This window comes from Haemorhous mexicanus, chromosome 1, assembly GCF_027477595.1.
Source record: "Haemorhous mexicanus isolate bHaeMex1 chromosome 1, bHaeMex1.pri, whole genome shotgun sequence".
NCBI lineage: Eukaryota > Metazoa > Chordata > Aves > Passeriformes > Fringillidae > Haemorhous > Haemorhous mexicanus.
Window position 1 is genome coordinate 42,212,598 of NC_082341.1, and position 21,308 is coordinate 42,233,905.

At 39.4% G+C, this 21,308-nt stretch overlaps 1 protein-coding gene across 3 annotated transcripts in view; it reads left to right on the forward strand.

Annotated features, from left to right (window-relative positions):
• Positions 1 to 1,611: 1,611 nt before the first annotated feature.
• The window catches only part of ANO10 (anoctamin 10), a 122,423-nt gene continuing 102,726 nt past the window's right edge, over positions 1,612 to 21,308 (forward strand). For 2 of the 3 annotated variants that reach the window (XM_059847028.1, XM_059847012.1), the window contains exons 1-10: positions 4,002 to 4,019; positions 4,999 to 5,172; positions 6,207 to 6,389; positions 7,798 to 7,932; positions 9,385 to 9,504; positions 11,413 to 11,982; positions 14,348 to 14,403; positions 15,842 to 15,916; positions 16,873 to 17,055; positions 20,399 to 20,590. In XM_059847028.1, the coding sequence (XP_059703011.1) occupies positions 5,013 to 5,172; positions 6,207 to 6,389; positions 7,798 to 7,932; positions 9,385 to 9,504; positions 11,413 to 11,982; positions 14,348 to 14,403; positions 15,842 to 15,916; positions 16,873 to 17,055; positions 20,399 to 20,590 (1,674 nt within the window). In that variant the 5' untranslated portion in view covers positions 4,002 to 4,019; positions 4,999 to 5,012. Of the gene's footprint in view, positions 1,732 to 4,001; positions 4,020 to 4,998; positions 5,173 to 6,206; positions 6,390 to 7,797; positions 7,933 to 9,384; positions 9,505 to 11,412; positions 11,983 to 14,347; positions 14,404 to 15,841; positions 15,917 to 16,872; positions 17,056 to 20,398; positions 20,591 to 21,308 lie in introns of those variants that run through there. The other variant, XM_059847019.1, reaches the window with a different exon arrangement.

The window sequence follows — 21,308 nt, forward strand, 5'->3', positions numbered from 1 at the left end:
TGAAGATGTCAGGTCAAGGAGGCCAGAGGCCCAAGGCCCATGAAGACATTGTGGATATTTGTCAGATGCATCATAACTGGAGACATCCAACATGCAAAACACAAGGATAAGGTCTAAAGCCCCCTTTTTGTTAAACCCACCTTTCTGTTACTGCCATGCTACTTCTTCAGGAAGTGGGAGTTTTCACAGTAGGTGATGCTCAGAGATGAATAACTATATGGTGAGGCCCCTGGAAGCTGGAGAAGACTGAAACACAGTTAAAGAAGTCTGATATTCTGCCCAAACTATCTGATACAGACGGTGTGTGTCTTCTACTCTCCACTGCAGTCTCTAGTACCTAAATTTCAAGTATTTGCATATCCCATTCTCCATGGTGCCCTAGACCCTCACTGCCTCATTGGCTATGAATACTAGAAAAATTAATCTCCAAAAGCTAGTATTTTACACTTGCTGCCAAACACAAATCAAAATTTCATCACAAAATTCACATACAAATATCTCTATTTATTTCAAAATATGCTGAAAAGTCTTCTCCAAGCCCTGCAGGGGAACATGCTTTGCTGGCAATGTCCTTTGCCTGCCACCACTGCTTTACAGTCACACTTCTCAGTTCAGAGCTACATATAGATGCTTGGAACTATATTCTCTACAAAAGTCTTAGCATCAAAATGCAAAACAGTTCTCTTTTCCTGTACAAAACAATGTTTGGAAAAGTAACTGACCCAGCTGAAGTGCAGGATGTTTATAACTCAAGCTCCAGGAGGAGGTTTGGGCCATGTCCAGAGAAGGGCATGAGCCAGCAGTGTGCCCAGGTGGTGAGGAAGGCCAATGGCATCCTGACATGTCAGGAATAGTGTGGCCAGCAGGAGTGGGGAACTGATTGTCCCCCGGTACTTAACACAGATGAAGCCACACCTAGAGTGCTTTGTCCAGGTCCGGACCTCTCAATTCCCGAAGGGCATTGAGATGCTGGAGTGAGTCCAGAGAAGGGCAATGGAGTTGGTGAAGGATCTGGAACATGAATCCTATGAGGAGTGGCTGAAGGAGCTGGGATTGTTTAGCCTGGACAAGAAGCTCAGGGGTGACCTTATCGCTCTCTACAACCACCTGAAAGGAGGATGTAGCCAATTGAGGGCTGGTTTCTTGTCCCAGGAAACCAGTGCAGGACAAGAGGAACATAGTCTCAAGCTGCACCAGGTTGGACATCATCAGGAGGAATTTCTTCACAGACAGGGTGAATAAATATTGGAATGGACTGTCCAAGGAGGTGGTGGGGTCACCGTCCCTGGAGGTGTTTAAGGAACACTCTCAGTGCCATGGGCGGGTTGACACAGTGCTGTCCAGTCATAGGTTGGACTCGATGGTCTCAGAAGCCTTTTCCAACCTAATTGATCCTGTGATTCTGGGACAGGAGGCAGCACACGCAGCAAAAGTTGGAAATAAACAAGAGGATGAAGTGAGAGCCGGCGGCGCATACGAGCGTTGCCGAAACACGGGCACTGCAGCATTTTTAGAACGCTGACATTGGAGCATTTTGAAAGGCCGCAGAAGGGGCGGCCGGGCCGGACTGGGCCGGGCCGGGCAGGGCCACGGCGCGGGGCGTGGCCGGCGGCAGCGGCGGGCGGTGTCACGCTGGGCCGGCCCGGAGCCCGTGCTGGCGGCGCCCGGTGCCTGCGGCCGCCGCCCGCCTCAGCCCCTCCCTGCCCTGCGGATGTGGAGCCGGCACCGGCGGTGAGTGGGGAGTGGGCGGCCGGCGCTCCGCGGCCAGGGGCTCTCCTGCCTGCGCCGCCGCCAGGGGAGGAGCCTCCGCCCTTCCCGCCCACCCCGCCGGGGCGCGGAGCCAGTGCCGAGCCTGGGCGGCCGTGACACCCCCGACGCTTCCCCCGCCGCCCCGGCAGCGCTCGGGGTAGTCCTCGCGGCCGCGGTGGGCTGCAGGCGGTGGCGGGAGCGGCGCAGGGCGGCGGCCGCCGGCGAGCGCGCCGGGCCGGGGGCAGGCAGTGAGTCACCGGCCGTGCTGGCGGCGGGGCCGGCCGGGCTGCTCTCCTCCCCGGCATTTGCGTTCCTAAAAAAGGAGAGCGAGGAGAGCCTGGCGGTGGGAAGGAGCCGTGCTGGACCGCCTTAGAGCGGGCACGGCCCGGACGCGGCGGCTCCCGGGACCGCCGAGCGGGTGGAGGCTGGGCGGGGAGCCTGGCTCTGACCCGCTCTGCACCCACACGCCCTGGAAAAGGGCTGTAGCTCCCTCTCCGCTGAGCTGACATGGTGGTCCTCGCTTATGGGTTGGAGTCGATGGTCCCAGAGGTCTTTTCCAGTCTAATTAGTTGTGACCGCCACCCAGCCACTCCGTGAGAGCGGGAGCTTGAGGGTTCGAGGGCCTTCTTGGGGTGTTCCCTGTGCTTCTGAATCTGTCACTGGTTGCACAGTGTGTAGGATGAAAGAAGAGGCCAAATTATCTCCCACATTACCTCCCATATGGTCTGTGCTGGGTGTTGGACAACCTGTTAGGAAAATAAATTTGGAAATCACACAGGCACAATTTGGAAGAGTACTTCAGCTCTGTTGTAGTTTTCAGTAGTAGTAAGCCTGAAAATAACAAACTGAAAGAGAGTAGTTCTGGGTTAGATATTAAGAAGAAGTTCTCTAATGTGAGGGTGGTGAGGCACTGGAACAGGTTGCCCAGAGAATCTGTAGATGCCCCATCCCTGGCATTGTTCAAGGCCGAGTTGAATGTGGCTCTGATCATCCTGGTCTACTGGAAGATGTTCATTCTCATGGCAAGGGAATTGGAACTAGGTGATAAAGTTACTGCCAAACCAAACCATTCTTTGATTCTGTGATGATTCTGTGATTCTTACACAGTCACCATGCCGAGGACGATGATTTTGAATAAATGATAGGAGCCAAGTTCACTGAGTAGCACACTGTTTATTAAAAAGGCTGTTTAGACTAGCAGACTGTTGAATTAAAAAGGCTTATTTCAAGAGATAACTGTTCTGGAAAGCGATATTCCTAACCAGTTGGTAATATTTAATAATTACCTAGTGCTTTTCATTCTTTGAATTCTTTATAAATGGTGATATACTCAATATGTCAGGCATAATTTTAGCAAACCCTTGCAAACCCCTGATTATGGATAGTGATGCATTAAGGTGCAGTGACTTGTCAAGACAGTGTAGTTAGTCACTGACAAGCTCAGTTACAGAGCCTAATCCCTGGTTATGTTTTTCTGTGGTTTATTCTGTTTGTACAGATACACATCTGAGTTTTTAAAAAATGCTTTATTAATCCAGTGCATTTTTTAAAAAGACATGAATACTTGGGTTCAGAGCTGTAAATCTGTATGTTGCAGAATTGAGTGCCTGTAAAAGGCAAGTGAAACTAACCAGAAGCCCCGTTGAAATTTGCCTTGAAAGCTTTTTTCTGTAAGTTGAAATTGACAAGTTGAATATACTTGTTTATTATGATATGCATATGTTTACAGTATCACTGTATTTTGTAGGATAATTTATATTAAATACTGGAGACTGATTTGTCCTTGAATCACAGAAGTATAATAGTCATAAAAGCTGAACTGCATCCTTAAAGCAACTTCCTTAGAAATTAAGTATTTTAACAGGAGTTGGGAAACTGCTTAAAGGCAGGGGGTAAATTCCCTTCTTCAGTCAAGTTAATATTAAAAAAAAAAATACCCCAAACCCGCAAACCAAAATCACCAAACCTTCCCCTCACTTTTAAATTTAGTAAATTAAATCTCAATTTAGTAAATTAAATCTGTCATAGATTTTTTGTTTGGATTTTTTAAGTTTTTTTTTACCAGAGTAGGTTAGTTAACAGATTTGTCTTATATCAGCATCTCTAAGTTGCTTTATGAAGCATGATACAATGATCTCTGTAGAATAAATTGTACAAAATTTGTTAACAAGACAAAACACAATTGCCTGGGGTTGTTCATCCTGAAGAAAAGAAGGCTCAGAGGAGACCTTGTCACTCCCTACAGCTACCTGAAAAGAGGTTGTTGCAAGGTGGGGATCTGCCAAGTAACAAGTGATAAAACAAGAGAAAATGGCTTCAAGCTGTGCCATTAAAATTCTGCGAAAAATTTCATCATGGAAAGGGTTGCCAGGCATTGAAAGAGGCTGGCCAGGGAAATGGTTGAGTCACCATCCCTGAAGGTATTTAAAAGCTCTGTAGATGTGGCTCTTAGGGACATTGTTTAGTGGTGGACTTGGAACTTCTGCATTAATGGCTGGACTCAATCTTGAAGGCCTTTTTCAGCCTAAATGGGTCTGTGAGTCTATAAAGGCCTGCTTAGATCGTTTGGAGTATTTACACATAAAGTTGGGCTGTCAGTGCTTTACAGCTGGACTTTGTCACAGGACGCTTGGTATGTAGGTTCAGAAAAGTCATGTAAGTGCTTTGAGTGGCCTGTCAGTATGATAGGTATCTTACTCACCTGCCCAAGATGGTTATAAATTTCCTCAATACAGTTGAAGCTTCACAAGATTAACTGAGAAGGTTCTTCCTTATAATGTGTTTGCATACTCATACCACAGGAAGCTTATTGATTTTTAAATACCTGTTTGACTAAGTTTCTGTTAATGTTTTCATTTGCTGACAAATACACTGTCAGAAGTAGCAGGCTGTTGTTTTTGAGCATAGTTTCACCTTATTGATTTGTTTTAATTTATTTATTTGCTTTCCTCTCAGTACTGCTTTGCTATACGTAGCAACAGCAGTTTTCCAACATAGAGAGTAGGACTTAAATGCCATGGGAGATCAGTACCATCTTGACAACTGCAGAGGTTACTCAACTTGGTAGTAGTAAGTGCATTAAAGTGCATACCTATGCCTTTGATAAGCACAAACTTGTATAATTCACTACAGTAAAGTTTTGTGGGTTTTAGATTTGTGGGTTTTAGATTTGTGGGTTTAGGTTTGTGGGTTTTAGATTTAGACCAGCTATTGTTTAGCATTTGCATTTTGTTTTGGTTTTGTACTTAGCAAGCTCTCATGAGATGGCGGGAAAAACGAAAGAGATGGTGGAAAGCTGGTCTTTCTTGGATACTGCTGAGTCTAACTTCAGGCCCCTGGTAGTAATTGAACTTGCAAAAGGCACCAAAGAAGAAACCATAGAATGGTTCACTAAACGAATTGTGGACAAAAAGGCAAATGGAGGTGAGTACAGTATGATCTTCTGTAGCACTTTGAAATCAAATTGGCTGTCACCATAATATGAAGACATACAGAAAATTAGTTTTCAGGGAATTTGTGGTATAATGATTGCTTGCCAATCTTGTTTTGCATTTTTTAAACCCACTTAACCCTGTTATTAATGAAAGCATTGGCTTAAGGTCAAATACCAGTTGAACTGTAGAATTCTTCAATTTTTTGCACCAAAGCCCTGATAACTTATGTTTCAATGTAGCGTTGATTTCAGTTTTTATAGCAGTTGTCTAGATGTGTTTCTCCTGTTGCTTGCAGAAATGTAGGAAGTCTTGCCTAAATGAAGATGCTTCACACCCTGTCCATAAGCCTTTGTACCATGTTGTAGAACAAAATTAAGTTAGCAGAAAGCAATTTAATCTTGATACCTTCATGTTGTGTTTTCCTTATATTTTTTTGTTAGCATGAAGGGTCTTAAAAAGGCAATATTTCATTACTCATTTTGGTATGCGTCTGGCAATTGAAGTTAGTCTAATTTATCTGTAATTCCTTTGACTTTTTTTAAAACTTTTTTTTTAAAAAGTCATTATTTATGGCTGTTGTAGCTTATAGCTTATGGTCAGTAATATTTCTGTGGCTGATGGATTTGTGAGTACAAACTTGCTTTCAGGCCTCTTTTAGGTAATTTAGGGATGTTACTGCTTTAAAAATTCTAGTCTCCTTAAAACCAATTGAACTGTTTGTAGAAGCACTTCTTGCTTTTATGGTGTGAACCTTAGGGAAATAGATCCAAACAGTCCCCATTGTTCCAGTTCATGGTTGAGAGTGCTTCAACAGAAACAGGGCTAAATCAGAGGTTGACCCTGCAAGATTCTGAAGAACCTATGTCAAGTACTGTTGAAACCTTAACTCTTTGTGCCCTTAAGAAGAGACATTTTCAGCAGTCCTGTTAGCTAGGGCTTATACATTGGATGCTAAAATGCTAGGGCTTTTAGACATACTTTTAATGTATTTTCTTTCTTATTTTACCCCTGTTTACTTTAAAGGTGCACAACTACTGATTAAACCACTGGTTACAGAAAATGGAGTTGAAAATATTTATTTAGTTGGAGCTTCCCACTTAAGGCTGTTGCTGGGAGCTGAAGCTGTAGGTTTGGTGAAGGAATGCAGTGATAACTCAATGAGAACTTTTACATACAGCAGTAGAAAAACTTTCAAACATTTTGCAGGTAAGCAATTGTAGGAATCTTTGTCATTGCAAAGTGGTGGCTAAAGATTATAAGCAATTAGGCCGCTAAACTTTTTACAGTCTTTCTATTTCTTGGAATGATAACTGTGAACAGCAAGTGGAAAACCAAGCCAAGAAAAAAAAAATACTTGTTTTTACTATGGAAATTCAAGTCATATAATGAATTTTGGTTTCTTTCACATGGCTTTAATTTTTTGCTTGTCTTCTCCTTCATGCTTTTTTATGCTCCAAATAGTCTCTTACTTGTATGAAAGACTTTGTTGGAAAATAAGACAAGAAAAAGAGTTGATAAACATGATTTTATGATTACCAATCCATGTTATGAATTAATGTAGTAATTTATGTGAGCCAGTTTTGAGGCTTATGATCTTAAAATGAGCTGGAAAAAACAGAACCATTTTTTCTGTTACATGTACACATCAAACAAACAATAATTAACACTACAGATGCATTCGGTGGGTTTTGGGCATGATTAGTGGAATCGTTCCTTTTTACTCTTTCATTTTGTGGGGATGCCAACACAGGAACATTTCCTTTTAAATGTGCTGCTTGTAAGGTCTTTAATGCCCTAACAGTGGCAGAACTCATTTTTTGCTCTGCAGGTAAATATTGGAGTTCCAGCTTAGTATTGCTAATACTTTTAATGTGCCTGTTTGAGTGATGCCTTTCACCACATTTTTCAATATAAAGGTTCTTGGGTCTGTCTGAAACAATTTTTAAGTTTTGTTCTTCAGTGGCAGTTTTACTCAACACCCCTGCTGTGTAATAACTATTGCAGTGCCTTCAGTTTTGTGACCTTGCTTTCCTGAAATTAGGAAGCCTTCAAAAGAGTTGTCAGTTGCAAAAGTGCCACTTCCGTTTCTTTCATGCCTTTACATTATTAATGCAAATCTGTCACAAATTCCACTGCTAACAGAATCTCTAGGATTAGCTGGATTTCCAACTGCTGTAAACATATTTTTGGCTGTATCTCCTGGTATTTTTTCTTTTTAAAAACACAAGTGTAATTTTAGTTTTGTCCAGGTGCAATCAGAGAAATTGTCACCTAGAAAAGAAACCCTGCAGTCTGTGTTGTCTTGGTAGCATTTCTGGTTGCAGTTTAACTATAATATACTGTTATTCTTTGTATTAGAGTTTTGTTGATATTTTAGCTTTTTACTTAGTGTATTTAGGGCAATCCCTATAGTTTCTTATTCTTAACATGGGAATGCATTGTTTTTATGTCAAGAAAATCTAACTCTTGTTTCCATCATGAAAAAATGATGGGGTTGACATAGGTTTGTTGCTGTAATATTTTTTTCCTGATTCTGGTAATTTTTTGTAGTTGTTTGCTGCCAGGGTTGTATCCATGCGCTGCACCATTTCATACAACCTTCCTTTTTATTTAGATGACAATCACAATTTCCTTACAATGGCAGAATGTCAGTACATCATCAAACATGAACTTGAAAATTTGAGAGCCAAAGATGAAAAAATGATCCCTGGATATCCTCAGGCAAAACTGTACCCAGGAAAATCAATTGGTAAGTAATGTAATTTGTTGCCTCTAACCCACTGAGTTGATGTAGAATAGTGTTCATTGTGAAAAAAAAAAATCCTGTAATGAAGAGAAATCTTTCAGATGTTCAAGTCCCACTATTTTTAACAAAATTTGTTTTTTCACTGCTTCAGTAATAGGACAAAAGGCAGTGGACGCACAATACAAGAGAAATTCTGAATAGGTATCAAGAAAGTTTTTTTTTCGACAGGGTAATCAAACATTTGATCAGGGATTTAAAGAGATTGTTGGTAACTGTCCTGGGAGACTTGTAAATCCTCCCTAGACAGGGCCCTGAGCAGCCCTATTTAAGCCACACCTACCTTTAGCAGGAAGGTGGACCTGATTACTTCTAGAGGGCTGTCCACCCTGAGTTGTTCCATGAGGCTGAGGCTTTGGCTTTATGTTATCTTCAGCTGTGTAGCTTTTGCACATGTTAGTGTTATCAATTATTTTTAATTAGTACCAAAAGTATTTATTATTTAAGTTACATGATTGTATATTTGGATTTTCTCGGTATAAAAATAATGGAATGGGTACCAGTACTCCAGAGTACAAATTTCATAACAGGAAGGAAGTTTTATTAAATAATTTGGTTTCCCTGATCTTCCTCTTTGCTTCAAGAGCTTTTCCTTTTCATGGGAGAAAGAAGCAATGAGAGCTGGTGCTATTTTTATGGTAGCTGAAAGCAGTTTGTTGGCAGAGATGCTACAGATTCTTAGGAGAATGGATCTTAATAATTGTATGTCCTTTTATTAACAGTATCTTTATTCTTTAGTGTTGATCATCAGAGAAGGAGATCTGTGTTCAAAAAATAAATGTAGATGTTAGATGAGTTTACATTGGTGATTTTTTATATAGCCAAGGTATTTTTCTAGTTGTGTGAATCAGATGATGATGGAAAATAGTAAAATACTGTCACACTTCAGTGGCTCCCTGTTTTTTAATACTTTTTTTTTCTATGGTTTGTCATTTCAGAGCAGTAATTGTTTATCCAGACACGTAGTATTGCTCTCCGTAACAAAGCTAAATACAAATTGTGGAATATGTAGTTTGTTTGCAATGAAGATGTGATGCGATTTATGAATTAGTGTAGACTGGTAATTCGAAGAAAACTACATGTGGCATTTCAGTCCTGACCTGTAGCACTTTTTGCTATTGAAGCTGCATCTGGCTATATTGCAAAGCTGTGGAGTAGTTATTATATGTAAAAAGGTTGCTCTTTGTCTTCCAGTGGTCAGCACAGTATTTGCAGGAATAGGTATAATTGCTCTCAATTTTTTAATTAACATGAGACAATTTTTTTAAGATTTGAGTGCTAGATCTATTTCAAAGGAACTTTAGGCTTGGTAAATACACAACATAACCTGTTTACTTATGTCAACTTCACTGTCACATGAAAGAGTGCCAGGTATCTATTTTTTCTTTTCTCTTCTAGTTAGAAGATTATTGACCAGTGGTGTTCTTGTTCAAATTTTCCCTCTGCATGATAGAGAAGAGTTGAAAAAGCTTTCTCACAGCTGGTATGGCCGAGTGAAAATTGGTTATCAACCTTTAGGTATGTGAACAGCCTTTGCATTGTGGTCATGGAGTGGAGTTGTGAAATCAGACCACTGCTCTTTTACCATTTGGACAAGTTTTTCCTCTTTTAGTGTTTCCTGTGTGACCTGCTGAAATGATTCTAAACTTGCAGAATGGGTGGTTTCAAAGTCTGTAGTCTGTGAGTTTCCATGTAACAGCATTCTGCACATCACAAATTCTCTCCACCCATCAGTGGAGCAGGAATGGTCCAAGCCAAGACTATACTCTTTGTTAAGCTCCCACGTTTCTGGAACTCCCAAAGCTTTTTTGTGTTGTAGGTGTGTCAAAAGTGTATTTACAACTGTTTGTTTTAAATTCAGTGTCTGACTGAAGACTGTATGTTGTTGCATGCTAGTGTCACTTGAGTATATTTTAGACTCTGAATAATCATAAAACGAATATAATTTTTAGTCAGGCAATGTGGAAAGTTAAGTTAATTTAAAAATAAGAAAATAAGAATTTGGGAGCTTGCCCAATTATAAGTCTCTGGTTCTTGCAGTTGTTTGAGGTTCTTTCCTGAGCTGCAGGAAGTTAAAGATCTGGCTAGATAATGCCTGCCTCCAGAGTATTATGTTAGGAGCGTTATTGTGTGCCGGTCTTTATGTAAGAAAGTTTTCTGGTTTTTTTGGACTGACACTGAATCCATACAAAATTTTGAAGCAAATCCTAGGAGCCTGTTAAGTATGTAATAATTTAGGGATATCTTTCATGTTGGAGTGTGAAATGGTGCTAATGACCTAAACTTGAATGTATTTGTTAATGAATTTTTGATTGACAGGGATGTTAGAGTGCTGATCCTTCTGTCCGTATACCTTTTTTTCTTGCTTTCAGAGACTTTATCTGGTTGGCAATTGTGAACTTCTGTGGTAGTGTTTTGAAAGCCATAAGGATATTCTGGTATTGCATGTGGGGTTTTTTTGTGGAAGTGTATTACAGAGGTAATGCACTGTAGTAGTGTATTTACAGTGTCAATTCAGAGATCATGCTTCTATGGCTGTTTCTTTAAGCTAGTAAATACAAAACAGTGGCATACAAGCAATTTGGTCATTCAAGCAGGCAAAGACAAGAGATTTCAGCATTCTAAGCTGTTTGACAGGCATTTCTGTATCTAATAATTTCTAGAATATATGAATAATAATCCTATATTTTTTATTAGTAAGATAAGTGATATGCCTTCTTGGAGGTAATACATCTGTCATGAAATGTATCTATTGTTAGTGCACTTTTTAAGTCTCTGTAGCACCTGAGCAGACAAACTTAGTGAGTACAGCAAGTATGGATTTCATGTATCAGTTGTCTGCTGAAGAGATTATCTCAACCTGAGTACTCTATATGATGTGTTTAAGATTTAAGATTTTGATATACCTGTCCATCTCTTCCTTTAGCTCCTTGAGGACTGTCAAAGCACAACTAGCCTTTTTTGTCTCTGAGCAAGCTGAAACAAATTTGTTTCCCAGGAGTACATATGCCAGTGGGAATTTTCAGAAGCTATGTGTCATTTGCTGTTAAAGTGGCTTTTATTACTTCAGATATCTTCCATGCCATTCATTGTTCAATTCTGTCTGCAAGAATGATAGTGTTTTCTCTTTGGTTGTTTTTTTTTCTTTCCCCCCCCCCCCCCTTTCTCTGGATATCTGTTTGACTTCCTTGCCATCTGAATAGTATGTTTATCTGGATATATATGTAACATTAAAAAAAAAAAATTCAGATAACCATCTGACTTTTTGTAATAAGGGTGAAGGAAGAAAGAAAAAACGATACTTATTGTGTTATTTAGAAAAAAATTCTGGCCAGTGAAAAACTGTAAGTTCATGTGAGCTCAAGTTTGATATTGTACTGACATTTCTTTTAAGTAGAGTCTTAGTCGATTCATTTCTTTCTGCAGATGACATACGTTGCTACTTTGGCGAAACCATTGCTCTCTACTTTGGCTTCTTAGAATACTTCACATTTGCTTTGATTCCAATGGCTGTCATTGGGATTCCCTATTACATGTTTGCGTGGGAAGACTACGACAAATACGTGATGTTTGCCACGTTCAATCTGCTGTGGTCCACTGTGATACTGGAGGTCTGGAAGCGGATGTGCGCCATCCTGACGTACCGCTGGGGCACGCTGCTGATGAAACGACAGTTTGAGGAGCCAAGACCAGGCTTCCACGGTGTGCTGGGGATCAATCCTGTCACCGGGAGGGAGGAGCCGATGTACTCAAGTATTAAGAGACAATTACGGATTTACCTGGTGTCCTTACCCTTTGTGTGCCTTTGCCTCTACTTCTCACTGTACGTGATGATGATTTACTTTGACTTGGAGCAGTGGGCTCTGGATTATCACAAAGAGAACGAGTCTAACTTCAGCAGCTTGATGCTGTACGTGCCCAGTATCATCTATGCTGTTGTGATTGAAATTATGAACCTAATCTATCGGTATGCCGCCGAATTCTTAACATCTTGGGGTAAGAAAGTTGTTCACTCCTCTTCTTTCAAATTAGAGTCCCACGTACTTAGAATTTGTTTCTTTGTAGAATCCATTACTGTGAGCTCTTGTTCAACAGAATGCTAAAGAGATTTCCCAAAGTAAGTTCTTGCTGTGAGGTAAAAGAGATGGCCATTTTAACTTTTTATACTTTGAGTGTTCTGAGATTGCAGTTTCATATTTGGTTTAGTTTGGTCTGTCTGACGTTCCATCAGAAGGGGTGATCCTGCCTTGCTCCTCAGTGTCTCTCTGCCTTTGGTGCAGAAGTTTCCCCTCCCTGATGTAGCTCTTTGTCTGTCTCAGCCATAGTGCTGGCAAAAGGGGTGGGGGTAGAGCATGAGGATAAGAGCTCAGAGGTGCATGGATGGCAGGAAGGATTGTCCTGGCAAGTTGCACCCACAGCCTGGGTTTGCTTACTGTGCTTTAGTCTACTGTACATCAGTGCAGAGGGCAGAGACACTGAGATAATGAAATCAAATCTAAGCCTACTCTGAATGTCACATGAGAGTGTTTATGTATGCTACATATATAATAAAGACTGGGATTGCCCATCCCAATCAAAATTTGTTTCTCTGGGCACTCTCAGAAGAGGAGGAATGTTATAATAGATTACCTTTTTTTCCCCCTGTGTGTGTGATTTATTTAACAGATTGGGCCTTGTGTTTTGCAGCCTAACATAAGGACAGTGAAATGCTGGTGTTTATTTTGAATTTTAGCACTTCTACAGACATGTGAAGTCACTTTCAGACAAAGTTAATAGGTTAAGCTAATGGAGAATTAACTGCTTCGTGTAGCTCCATATGGCATTGATTTGCAGGATAGAATCCAGATTACTAAAGCTGGAAACCCAGAAAATTAACAGAAGAAAGATAAAACAAAGGGGAGGTTGATGCAGAAGGCAAAATAAAAAGAGATGTTAAAGTGGGGGTTGGTTATGCTTGCCAAAATTATTTGCTCAGCAAATTCAGCTTGACATCCGTGATAGTAAAAGCAAGCAATTTCTTTGTTTATGACTGTTCAAGGTTTTTATTTAAATGATGATTTTTAAATTCCTGTCTAGGGCTTAGTTGGCTGTTTTGTTTCATTGTTTTTACTGTACTGCAAAAAAAGGCTTTTCTGTGAAATACCCAGTTATGTTGGTCTCATAGACTAAATTGTCTTTAACAGGCAACTCAAGGTTTTTTTTTAATCCAGACTTTTTCGGGTTTAAGCTGGTGTTTCATATTCAGCAGAGGCAGTATTTATGTAACCTGCTACACTGACAGCTTGTGCCTTTTCTGTGCTATCCAATATGTTTCTGCTGCCATGCTCTGAATAGGCTGAAAAACTCATCTGGCTCTCCTATCTTCTCTCCCACCTGGCATATTTTCAGATAATATCTGACTTCAACAGCTGAAGTGACAAAGCATGGGAAACAATCTGGGGTATTTTTAGTACCCCTCTTGCACCCATTTATGATGAAAGCTGATTGTGTAGTGAAAGCTAAAAGTAAAAATTATGGTCACTTGAGTACGTTTTCATGTGTCAGGCCTAACTTGATGCTCCTGCAGAGCAGAGCTCTGCTGGTTTGTCCTGGACAAGGTCCATAGGTGATGGTTTCCCCTTTCAGTCTTGTTTACACAACACATGCTAGTGTGCTGCCTTCCCAGTTACTGCTTACCCAGGGCTTTAAAGGTTCAGTCTGACAAAATAGCAAAAAGAAATTGAAAATCTCCCAACCACTTTCCTTTTCTCCACTCTAGTAAAACAGCCTTCCTGAAACATCAGGTTCTGACAGTTTATCTTCAGTGAACTGAAAATCTCAATTTAGAATGAGTAATGCATCTGTTGAACTTCACATACTCTAGTCTTAGTTTAGAGTGCAGGATCTTATCTAAATTTCTTGGAGAGAGATGGGAATATTTCTGTGAGCATTTACTGGTTTAAAAATCAAATTTGGTATTTTTACTTTTCATTATGTATTCCCATTAGTTTTCAGCCAAGGAGCAATCAATAACTAGACACATTTTGTTAAGTGTTAAGAGCAATGGATGTTTTTTCTTCTATAAAATAGCTCTTCAGAGTAAGAAATAGATTAAAAAAAAACTTTTGTGGTAGAAAAAATACTGGAGTTGTAGTCAAAAATATGGGTGATTAATACTATGGATCAGATTAGCTTCATAGATTAAGTGAGGTATTGGTATAGTATAAATTATTTCTACCATGAAGTGTTGGAATAATAGAAACTATTAGGTAAGTAATTTTCATGTGGGCTAAAAGTGCCTGTTCACTCTTTGGATAGCAATGTGTAGTACATGGTAGGAGATTCTGCTGTTTACTAATTAATAATTTTGTTGGAATTTTAGAAAACCACAGGCTGGAATCTTCATATCAGAATCATTTAATTCTGAAGGTTTTAGTGGTAAGTATGTCATATAAGCAGCTTTTAAGATTATTAAAAAGACAGCTTGTGCTGTATTTTATTAGTGCTTTCATAGTATTACCACAGTGACCTGCAGTTTTGCTCAAGGCCAAATAGTAGCGCAAATATCAGAGTAAACAAGATTTCTGTTATGGTTGTAGTAACTGCTAGACTATTTTAGATGCCTCTTTTACAGTGGAGGGTTGACTTTTTATTTTTATCGAGTTGTTCATTCATTGGATGCTGTATATATGTTTCTCTTAATTAGTGTGGTCCTGCCTTCAACTGAAAACTATTTTTTTGCACAATTTTGTGGTAAACCATATTTTGAAAGTTCATGTATTAACTGCCACCTATATTAACATTCAGACAGTCTGTCAGAGGAACCTGAAAATACCTGTCAGTCTGCTCCTCTGTAGCTCATAGCATATGCAGATCTATTTCATTTATCTAATCTTGTTTCCTTTTTGAAAAGATCATTTAGGTTTCTTCCTTTTTTATTTCCTCAATTTCCTTAGAGTTCCTTCTTTATTTCTTTCACCATGTTTTTGTATGTGTGTGTGCGTTTATTTGGGGTTTGTTTTGTTTTGGGGCTTTCTTTGTGTTAAATCTTGGTGTTACCCATCTGTTACTGGTAAACTCTGGATCTAAAATTCTTGTAGCTATCACTTAACTTTGTCTCCTCCTGTAGCCTTTCTCATAAAACTTAGGACCATTTCTTTTTCCCCATAGGGTATTTTTACAAAATGATTAAAAAATTATGCACTGTCAAGTGTAAGTTTCCCCCAGTTTTCATTCTCAGTCTGTGAATGGCTCTCTGCACTCCCAGTATTACCTGTATTGGCCAAAAGCTCCAAAACAGGAGCTGCAGCACTTACTGCTAGTAGGAAACTTCAGAGTTTGATTAAATACTCTAATTATGTCTCATTTTAGAAGTAGGGAATATTTCTCTTGGCCATAAAACCTTTTGAAGTGATTAAACATCAACTGCAGCTAACATATATTAAGGACTGTTTTTAGAGATTGAGACATATCAGCCAACACGTATATTTTGACAAAGTAGCTCTTTTAAAATAAGCCACTGCTCTAAATAAAGATGAATATATCCCCTTTCTAATGTTATCTGGAGAAATTGCCAAAAAAATTAAAGTTAAGTAGAAGGTGATGTGTTTTTAATGTCCACCTTTTGTAATTCAGTTGTAGCTCTCTTTGTTCACTTTGCTTTAGGAGACCATTAAGCTTGTTAAGTGAAAAACTGAGTAAGAACAATATTGAAAATGTGTTTCTTCTGACCTGAGATTTAAAAATGGTAAAGAAAATTTTGATGGGCAGTTTACATCTTCATGGAAGCCGTTTAGTCAGGGTAGCTGCTAAGTTAGTTGATATTCTACATCTGAACTTTTACTCAAGTACTAAAACCAAATATTTTTATTTGCAGTTCAACTTCTTAAATTGTTTTGCATCTCTATTCTACATTGCCTTTGTGATGTTTGATATGAAGCTTTTGAGGCAGGTGAGTTCCAAGAACATCTTAAGACTGTTGGTGAATCTAGGAAAATAAAGGATTTATTAAAACAGACTTCAATGTTTATTCTAAAACATAAACTTGGCAATTAATACATTTCACCTATATTTTCTTAGAAATCCAGCTTCCATGTTTCAGTTCCCCTAACATTATTGCAGAATCATAGCAGAGTAGAGTAATTCTTTCTCTCTGTATAAATGAGGAACTGTTTTCAAATAAATTTGATTATTCTCTCACACAGATGAGACTGGGAGATTTTCATTTCCTCTCTATTTCCTTTTATGTTAGAAGATGTTCTTCTCTGTAGTGTTCTTAATGAGAGACTCTTGAGGATAGGGTTGTGATTAAGTTTGACTACAGTGAGGATCTGAGAAGAAATAAAGGCGAAAATGATTTGTAGTGGGTATTTTAAATCAACTTTCACACTCAAATGCATGAAAATTTGGTGTAAGGAAAATATTTTTGCTCTAAACATAATGAGCAGTACAACGAGAACTTCAGCTCAAGACCTCTGTTACCCTGAAGTGATCTCTAGCAAAACACTTTACATACCTATACCAGAGATAACATTTGTGACATTTTCTTTACTTTCAGGTAAAATCAAGAAATGAAAAGCATAGAAAAAAATTCTATCTTTAGTTCTGTGAGTGTCATTGGCATATATTAAATATGCATTGCCCTTCATTGCACTTGGTGTTCTGTTTTCAAGATACAACCAGATACACAAAATATTTAGACTGCTAACTCCTAATTAGTCCTTTTCAGCATAACAGCAAAGGATGAGAACTAGATCATCTACACTTTTCGTATGCTATTCCTAGGTTCTTTAGGTTGGCCTGTTTTTCATAGTACAGTTAGAGTGTTACTTGAGCTCACAGAATTGCAAATGATCGTAGTTTCAGCACAATTATATTAATTTTTATTTCTTTTTTTTTTTACTTAAGAGCTTGGCCACTTTGCTGATAACTTCACAGATCCTCAACCAATTTGCAGAATCCTTGCTTCCTTACTGGCTCCAGAAGAGATACAACAGGAGGATGAAGAAACGCGTGTGCTCCAAGAAAACCGATATGGACCTGTCATTAGCTGATCAGGTCAACGTGGAGAAAGAAATGGGAACTTATTTGGTACGTTGTAGTACTTATAAGAGTTAAAACTTTTCTGGGCTGTAGTTGCCAGAGGCATCAGCCAAGGCAAACAAGAATATTTTTGGCTTTCTGGCATGGCAGCTTATTTCCAGCTTCATCAGCTTTGCTGATAGCTGTTTATGCAGCTGTGTGTTATCCTGGATCAGGAAGTGGATACAGTGCAGGATCCTAGTAACACCAGAATGAAGGGGGAGGAATGAACAGCTCTATCTGGAGCTACCTAACCCCATATCACTGGAAAGAAGTATTTGTGTAACATGCCCTTAATCCCCAAGGGTAACCCAAAGACTACCAGGATGAGTAGGCTGGCAGAGGGAAGAGGGAAATTGTTTATATTTTGGTTTGGTTTTGCAGTGGTACTAATTTAAATGGTCAGTTAAACTAGAGCCTGAGAGAGAGAACTTACATCTGGATAGGGCCAGAAATTCAGGACAGAAGAAACCAGCTCATCAAAACACTATTCCTGCTTCATGCTCTTGCCTCTTGAAACCACAGCTTTGGTATTCCCTGTCTTCTTGGTTCTGTGCTTGACCACCTCCTGCCCAGTAAAATTTTTCATTGTATTTAGCAAATTCCATGCAATTCATTATTTTAAATTCTTAAGGAATTTACACAGTTGATGCCAGTGTGTATGTTAAGGCCTCACAGACTGGCTGACAACTTGATCAGATGCTGCAAGCACAGTCACAAGAGTCTTAGTACTGTATGATTGTTGCTTTTACAGAATAAGAAGTACGTGTAGATAGTGTATGTTTCATGTAAAAGATAGATGTTAGCAGTTTGAAATTTGGTAGTAACACCATATCAGATTCTTCCTGCATGAAGTGACATGACATGGGAAAAGGAGAAAGAGCTATCACCTTTACAGTTTAAAAACTGTACAAATGTGTGAAGGTTGGAGGGAGTTAGCCTGTCTTGCAGTGCAGGACACAGCAGAAGTCCCTGTGTTAGTGTCTGAGCTGGTAAATCATCACAGTCCAGCACTGCACCTGCACATTGACCAGCACAGCTCCCAGAGTTATGTGTCAGGATCAAGCCTGACCAAATAAGCTCTGCCTCTTAGACTGGAGCTGACTCCTGATTTTCAGCTGTCACTGAGCCAGTGACAAAGCCAGTGGGGTGTCTCTGAGTCACATTGCCCAGTGCTTCTTGTGCAGAGCTGGATCAAATGAATCTGCACCTGTTGTACTGTTGTACACTGAATAGTTTTTCATGGGTACCCAAGAGGTCAACTGTAGAGAGTTAGGACTTTGCCTTGGATGTGTCCACTGCTAGCCTCAGTTCCAGTTCTAAATACTGTGTACTCAAAGCCTTAATTTTATACTCAGTCTAAAGATTATTCTTTTGCTGTTCTTGTGAATAAACAATATTAGACCACTGATTTGTTTGCAAGCAGTGAGCTGTCAGCAGGCAAGAATATTTCTAAAATTAAAACTGTCACAAGGGGGAAGCATTCGACTGTTTAGTAACTGCGGAGTCTTGACAGAATTCTGTGTTTCAGGCTCTTTTGTTTTGATTCCTTCTTTGGCATACTCTTCAGCATTTAATTCTCTATTCTTTTTGTCCTTATTCTCGCTTGCTTTTCAAATATCCAGTCTTTAACCCTGTTTAAGATGTAAAAACATCCTACAATAATTTTTTAATTATTATTTTTCTAATTTCTGCTTCACTCCTCTAGTTAATTTTCTACCTTAATTTTTTCCTTGTTTGTGTTTCCTTGATGTCGTAGCTGATGTCATGGCTGCCGATGGCACAGTTACGAATTTCTTTAACATTGTATCAGACTCCTGTTTTCCTACACAGAATTTCATAAATTGAGTAGGAGAAAAAGAAATGCTTATTTACTTCATACTCTGCTGTTCTAAAAGCCGGTAGATATTGGGCAAGGAAATGAGAAGCGTGAGGAAGCAGTGGGAATACTGTGCAGTTACCAGAAGGAGGAGCACATAGGAAAGCTCTCTCTCTGCCTGCAGTGCTTGTCTGAGAAAATGATAGCAGTAGCATATGTGGGGCTGCTATTCCTGTGGACGTTCCTGCAAATGTCCCTAAAGAAGACCTTAGTAAAATTTAGAGCTTGTACAAAATGTTTCTGAGGAAAAAGTCTTAATGTCTTTAAAAGTTCGGTAGCTGTTCATAGTCTGGCCTGCAAACTGGTTTGTGAGACTGAACTATACTGTGGAACTTCAAAACGAGCTCAAGTGAGAAATACAATTAATGACTACCCCATGTTGATCTGTGAGCTTGCAGACTTCTACTGCCTCTCTCTGTTTCCAAGGAGAAAAAAGCGCTAGGTGTTGGAGAGGGCAATCAGTTTAACAGCTATGATCTACAAAAAGAGTAGATAACCATGTGTCTGATGCATGGAGCCAAAACCCCTTTATTGTGGTTCTTGCAATAATTTCAGTCACTGTCAAGTCTTATAATTTCAGTTTTGAGAGAGACGAAAATACAAATATCTGTGTAAATACAAGATACCTAGATCCTACTTTAACTTCTTTGTGGTATTTCATCATCCTTTGTTTATGAACACTTTTTCTTTAAAAGGGGTTGGTTTGGTTCTTTCATAAAAAAATTGCTGCAATCATAGCAAACTGTTATTAATACTACAAAACTAATATGCAGATATATATATGGTCACCTACATGGGAGTACTTAATCAGCATTTAAGTACCCACATTCTTGGTTCGAAGATCAGGGGATAAACCTATTGGGATTTGTTAAATAGAGTTTTTTGTTTGCACTAATTGTTCCTTTCAGATGTCAGTGCTGCCTTGTAGATTTCAGTCTTCAAGTGGTCCACTAACTCTGTCCTGCCCATTTTGAAATAAGCAGAAGTACCAGAAAAGATATGCCTATCTACCAGCCTACCATTCTGGTTAGATCTTTCACGGACAGTCTGAAATGCTAGGACATTTATTGCCACAGTGCTCTCAGGAGGATGTTTTGCCAGTTTAAATGCATGGTGCTGTTTGTCTATTCCTCATTGCTCATTCTGTTACTGTTTAACTGAGTTGCTCAGAAACCTGCATAGGTTGAATGTGTTTATGTAGTTACTTCATGTAATAAGGATAGGAAGTGTGACTTGCATGAAATGCATTAGGCAAAAGGAAAAACCTGGGCCTCCCCTTATGAGAAGTCTTCAGTGATTGAATAATTCCAAATAATTGGATTTATAAAAAATTATTCTTGTCTGTTATCAGCAGTCATTTCCAAACAGCTGATTTGGGATGAGGAAACATGTTTACAACTGTAGTGCTATTTCTGTGTTTTGTCGTAGTTTTTTGTTGGTTAAAGTTTTTCTTATATTTCCTCTGTTTTTCAGGGTACTTTTGATGATTACCTGGAGTTGTTCCTACAGTTTGGCTATGTGAGTCTTTTCTCATGTGTTTATCCACTGGCAGCTGTTTTTGCAGTGTTAAACAACATCACAGAGATATACTCTGATGCCTTAAAGATGTGCAGAGTTTACAAGCGTCCATTTGCAGAACCCACAGCGAATATTGGTGTTTGGCAGGTAATTTTTGTGTCTTTTTTTTTTTTTTTCCCTAGTGATTTGTCTAAAAGAGGTTTCAGCACCAGTATGAAAGCTTTGTGTTTGTCCCATGAGCCACTTCAGAGTTCAGTAGTTACTTTGTTCTCTTCAATGCCTTGGAATATCATCTGTCCAACTGTATATCCCAGTGATATTTTTGGTGTGGTTTTTGACCACATGCCTTTTAGCTGCCTTGGAAAAAAAGCAGATTTTTTCTTTAGTTCCTGTGTATGTATTGTACTTGCAACTTCAACAAAGCAAAGCTTCCAGCTACTGCCCAGCATTCTTTATAGGCAGTGTATTTTAGAAATGGTAGCTTCTGATGCTGTCTCAGAACTGGAGTGCAGCAGGGGTTTCAAAAGAAATGGAAGAATAGGTAAGTAGTTGGATTCCTAAGCCAGGCTTGTGGCCTATGTACCCGTGGTTACTGGTGCTCAAGCTGACTAATTTGAAAATAACCTGGATCTGTGAGCTGGAGCTGGAACTTTCTGCACAGCCTGAACACTGTAGTCTATCTAAACAATATCATGGTAATAGAACTGGGTTAAGCATTTTCTGTCCTCACTTGTTTGTCCATGCAGTCATGCTGGCACCAGCTATTTCGGGGCCTGTTGAGTGTGCTGCATCAGTGAACTGATCCTGACTGGAGTTTTCTGGAGTGACTAAATTGCACCCAGAAACTTTAGCATTCCATAATAGC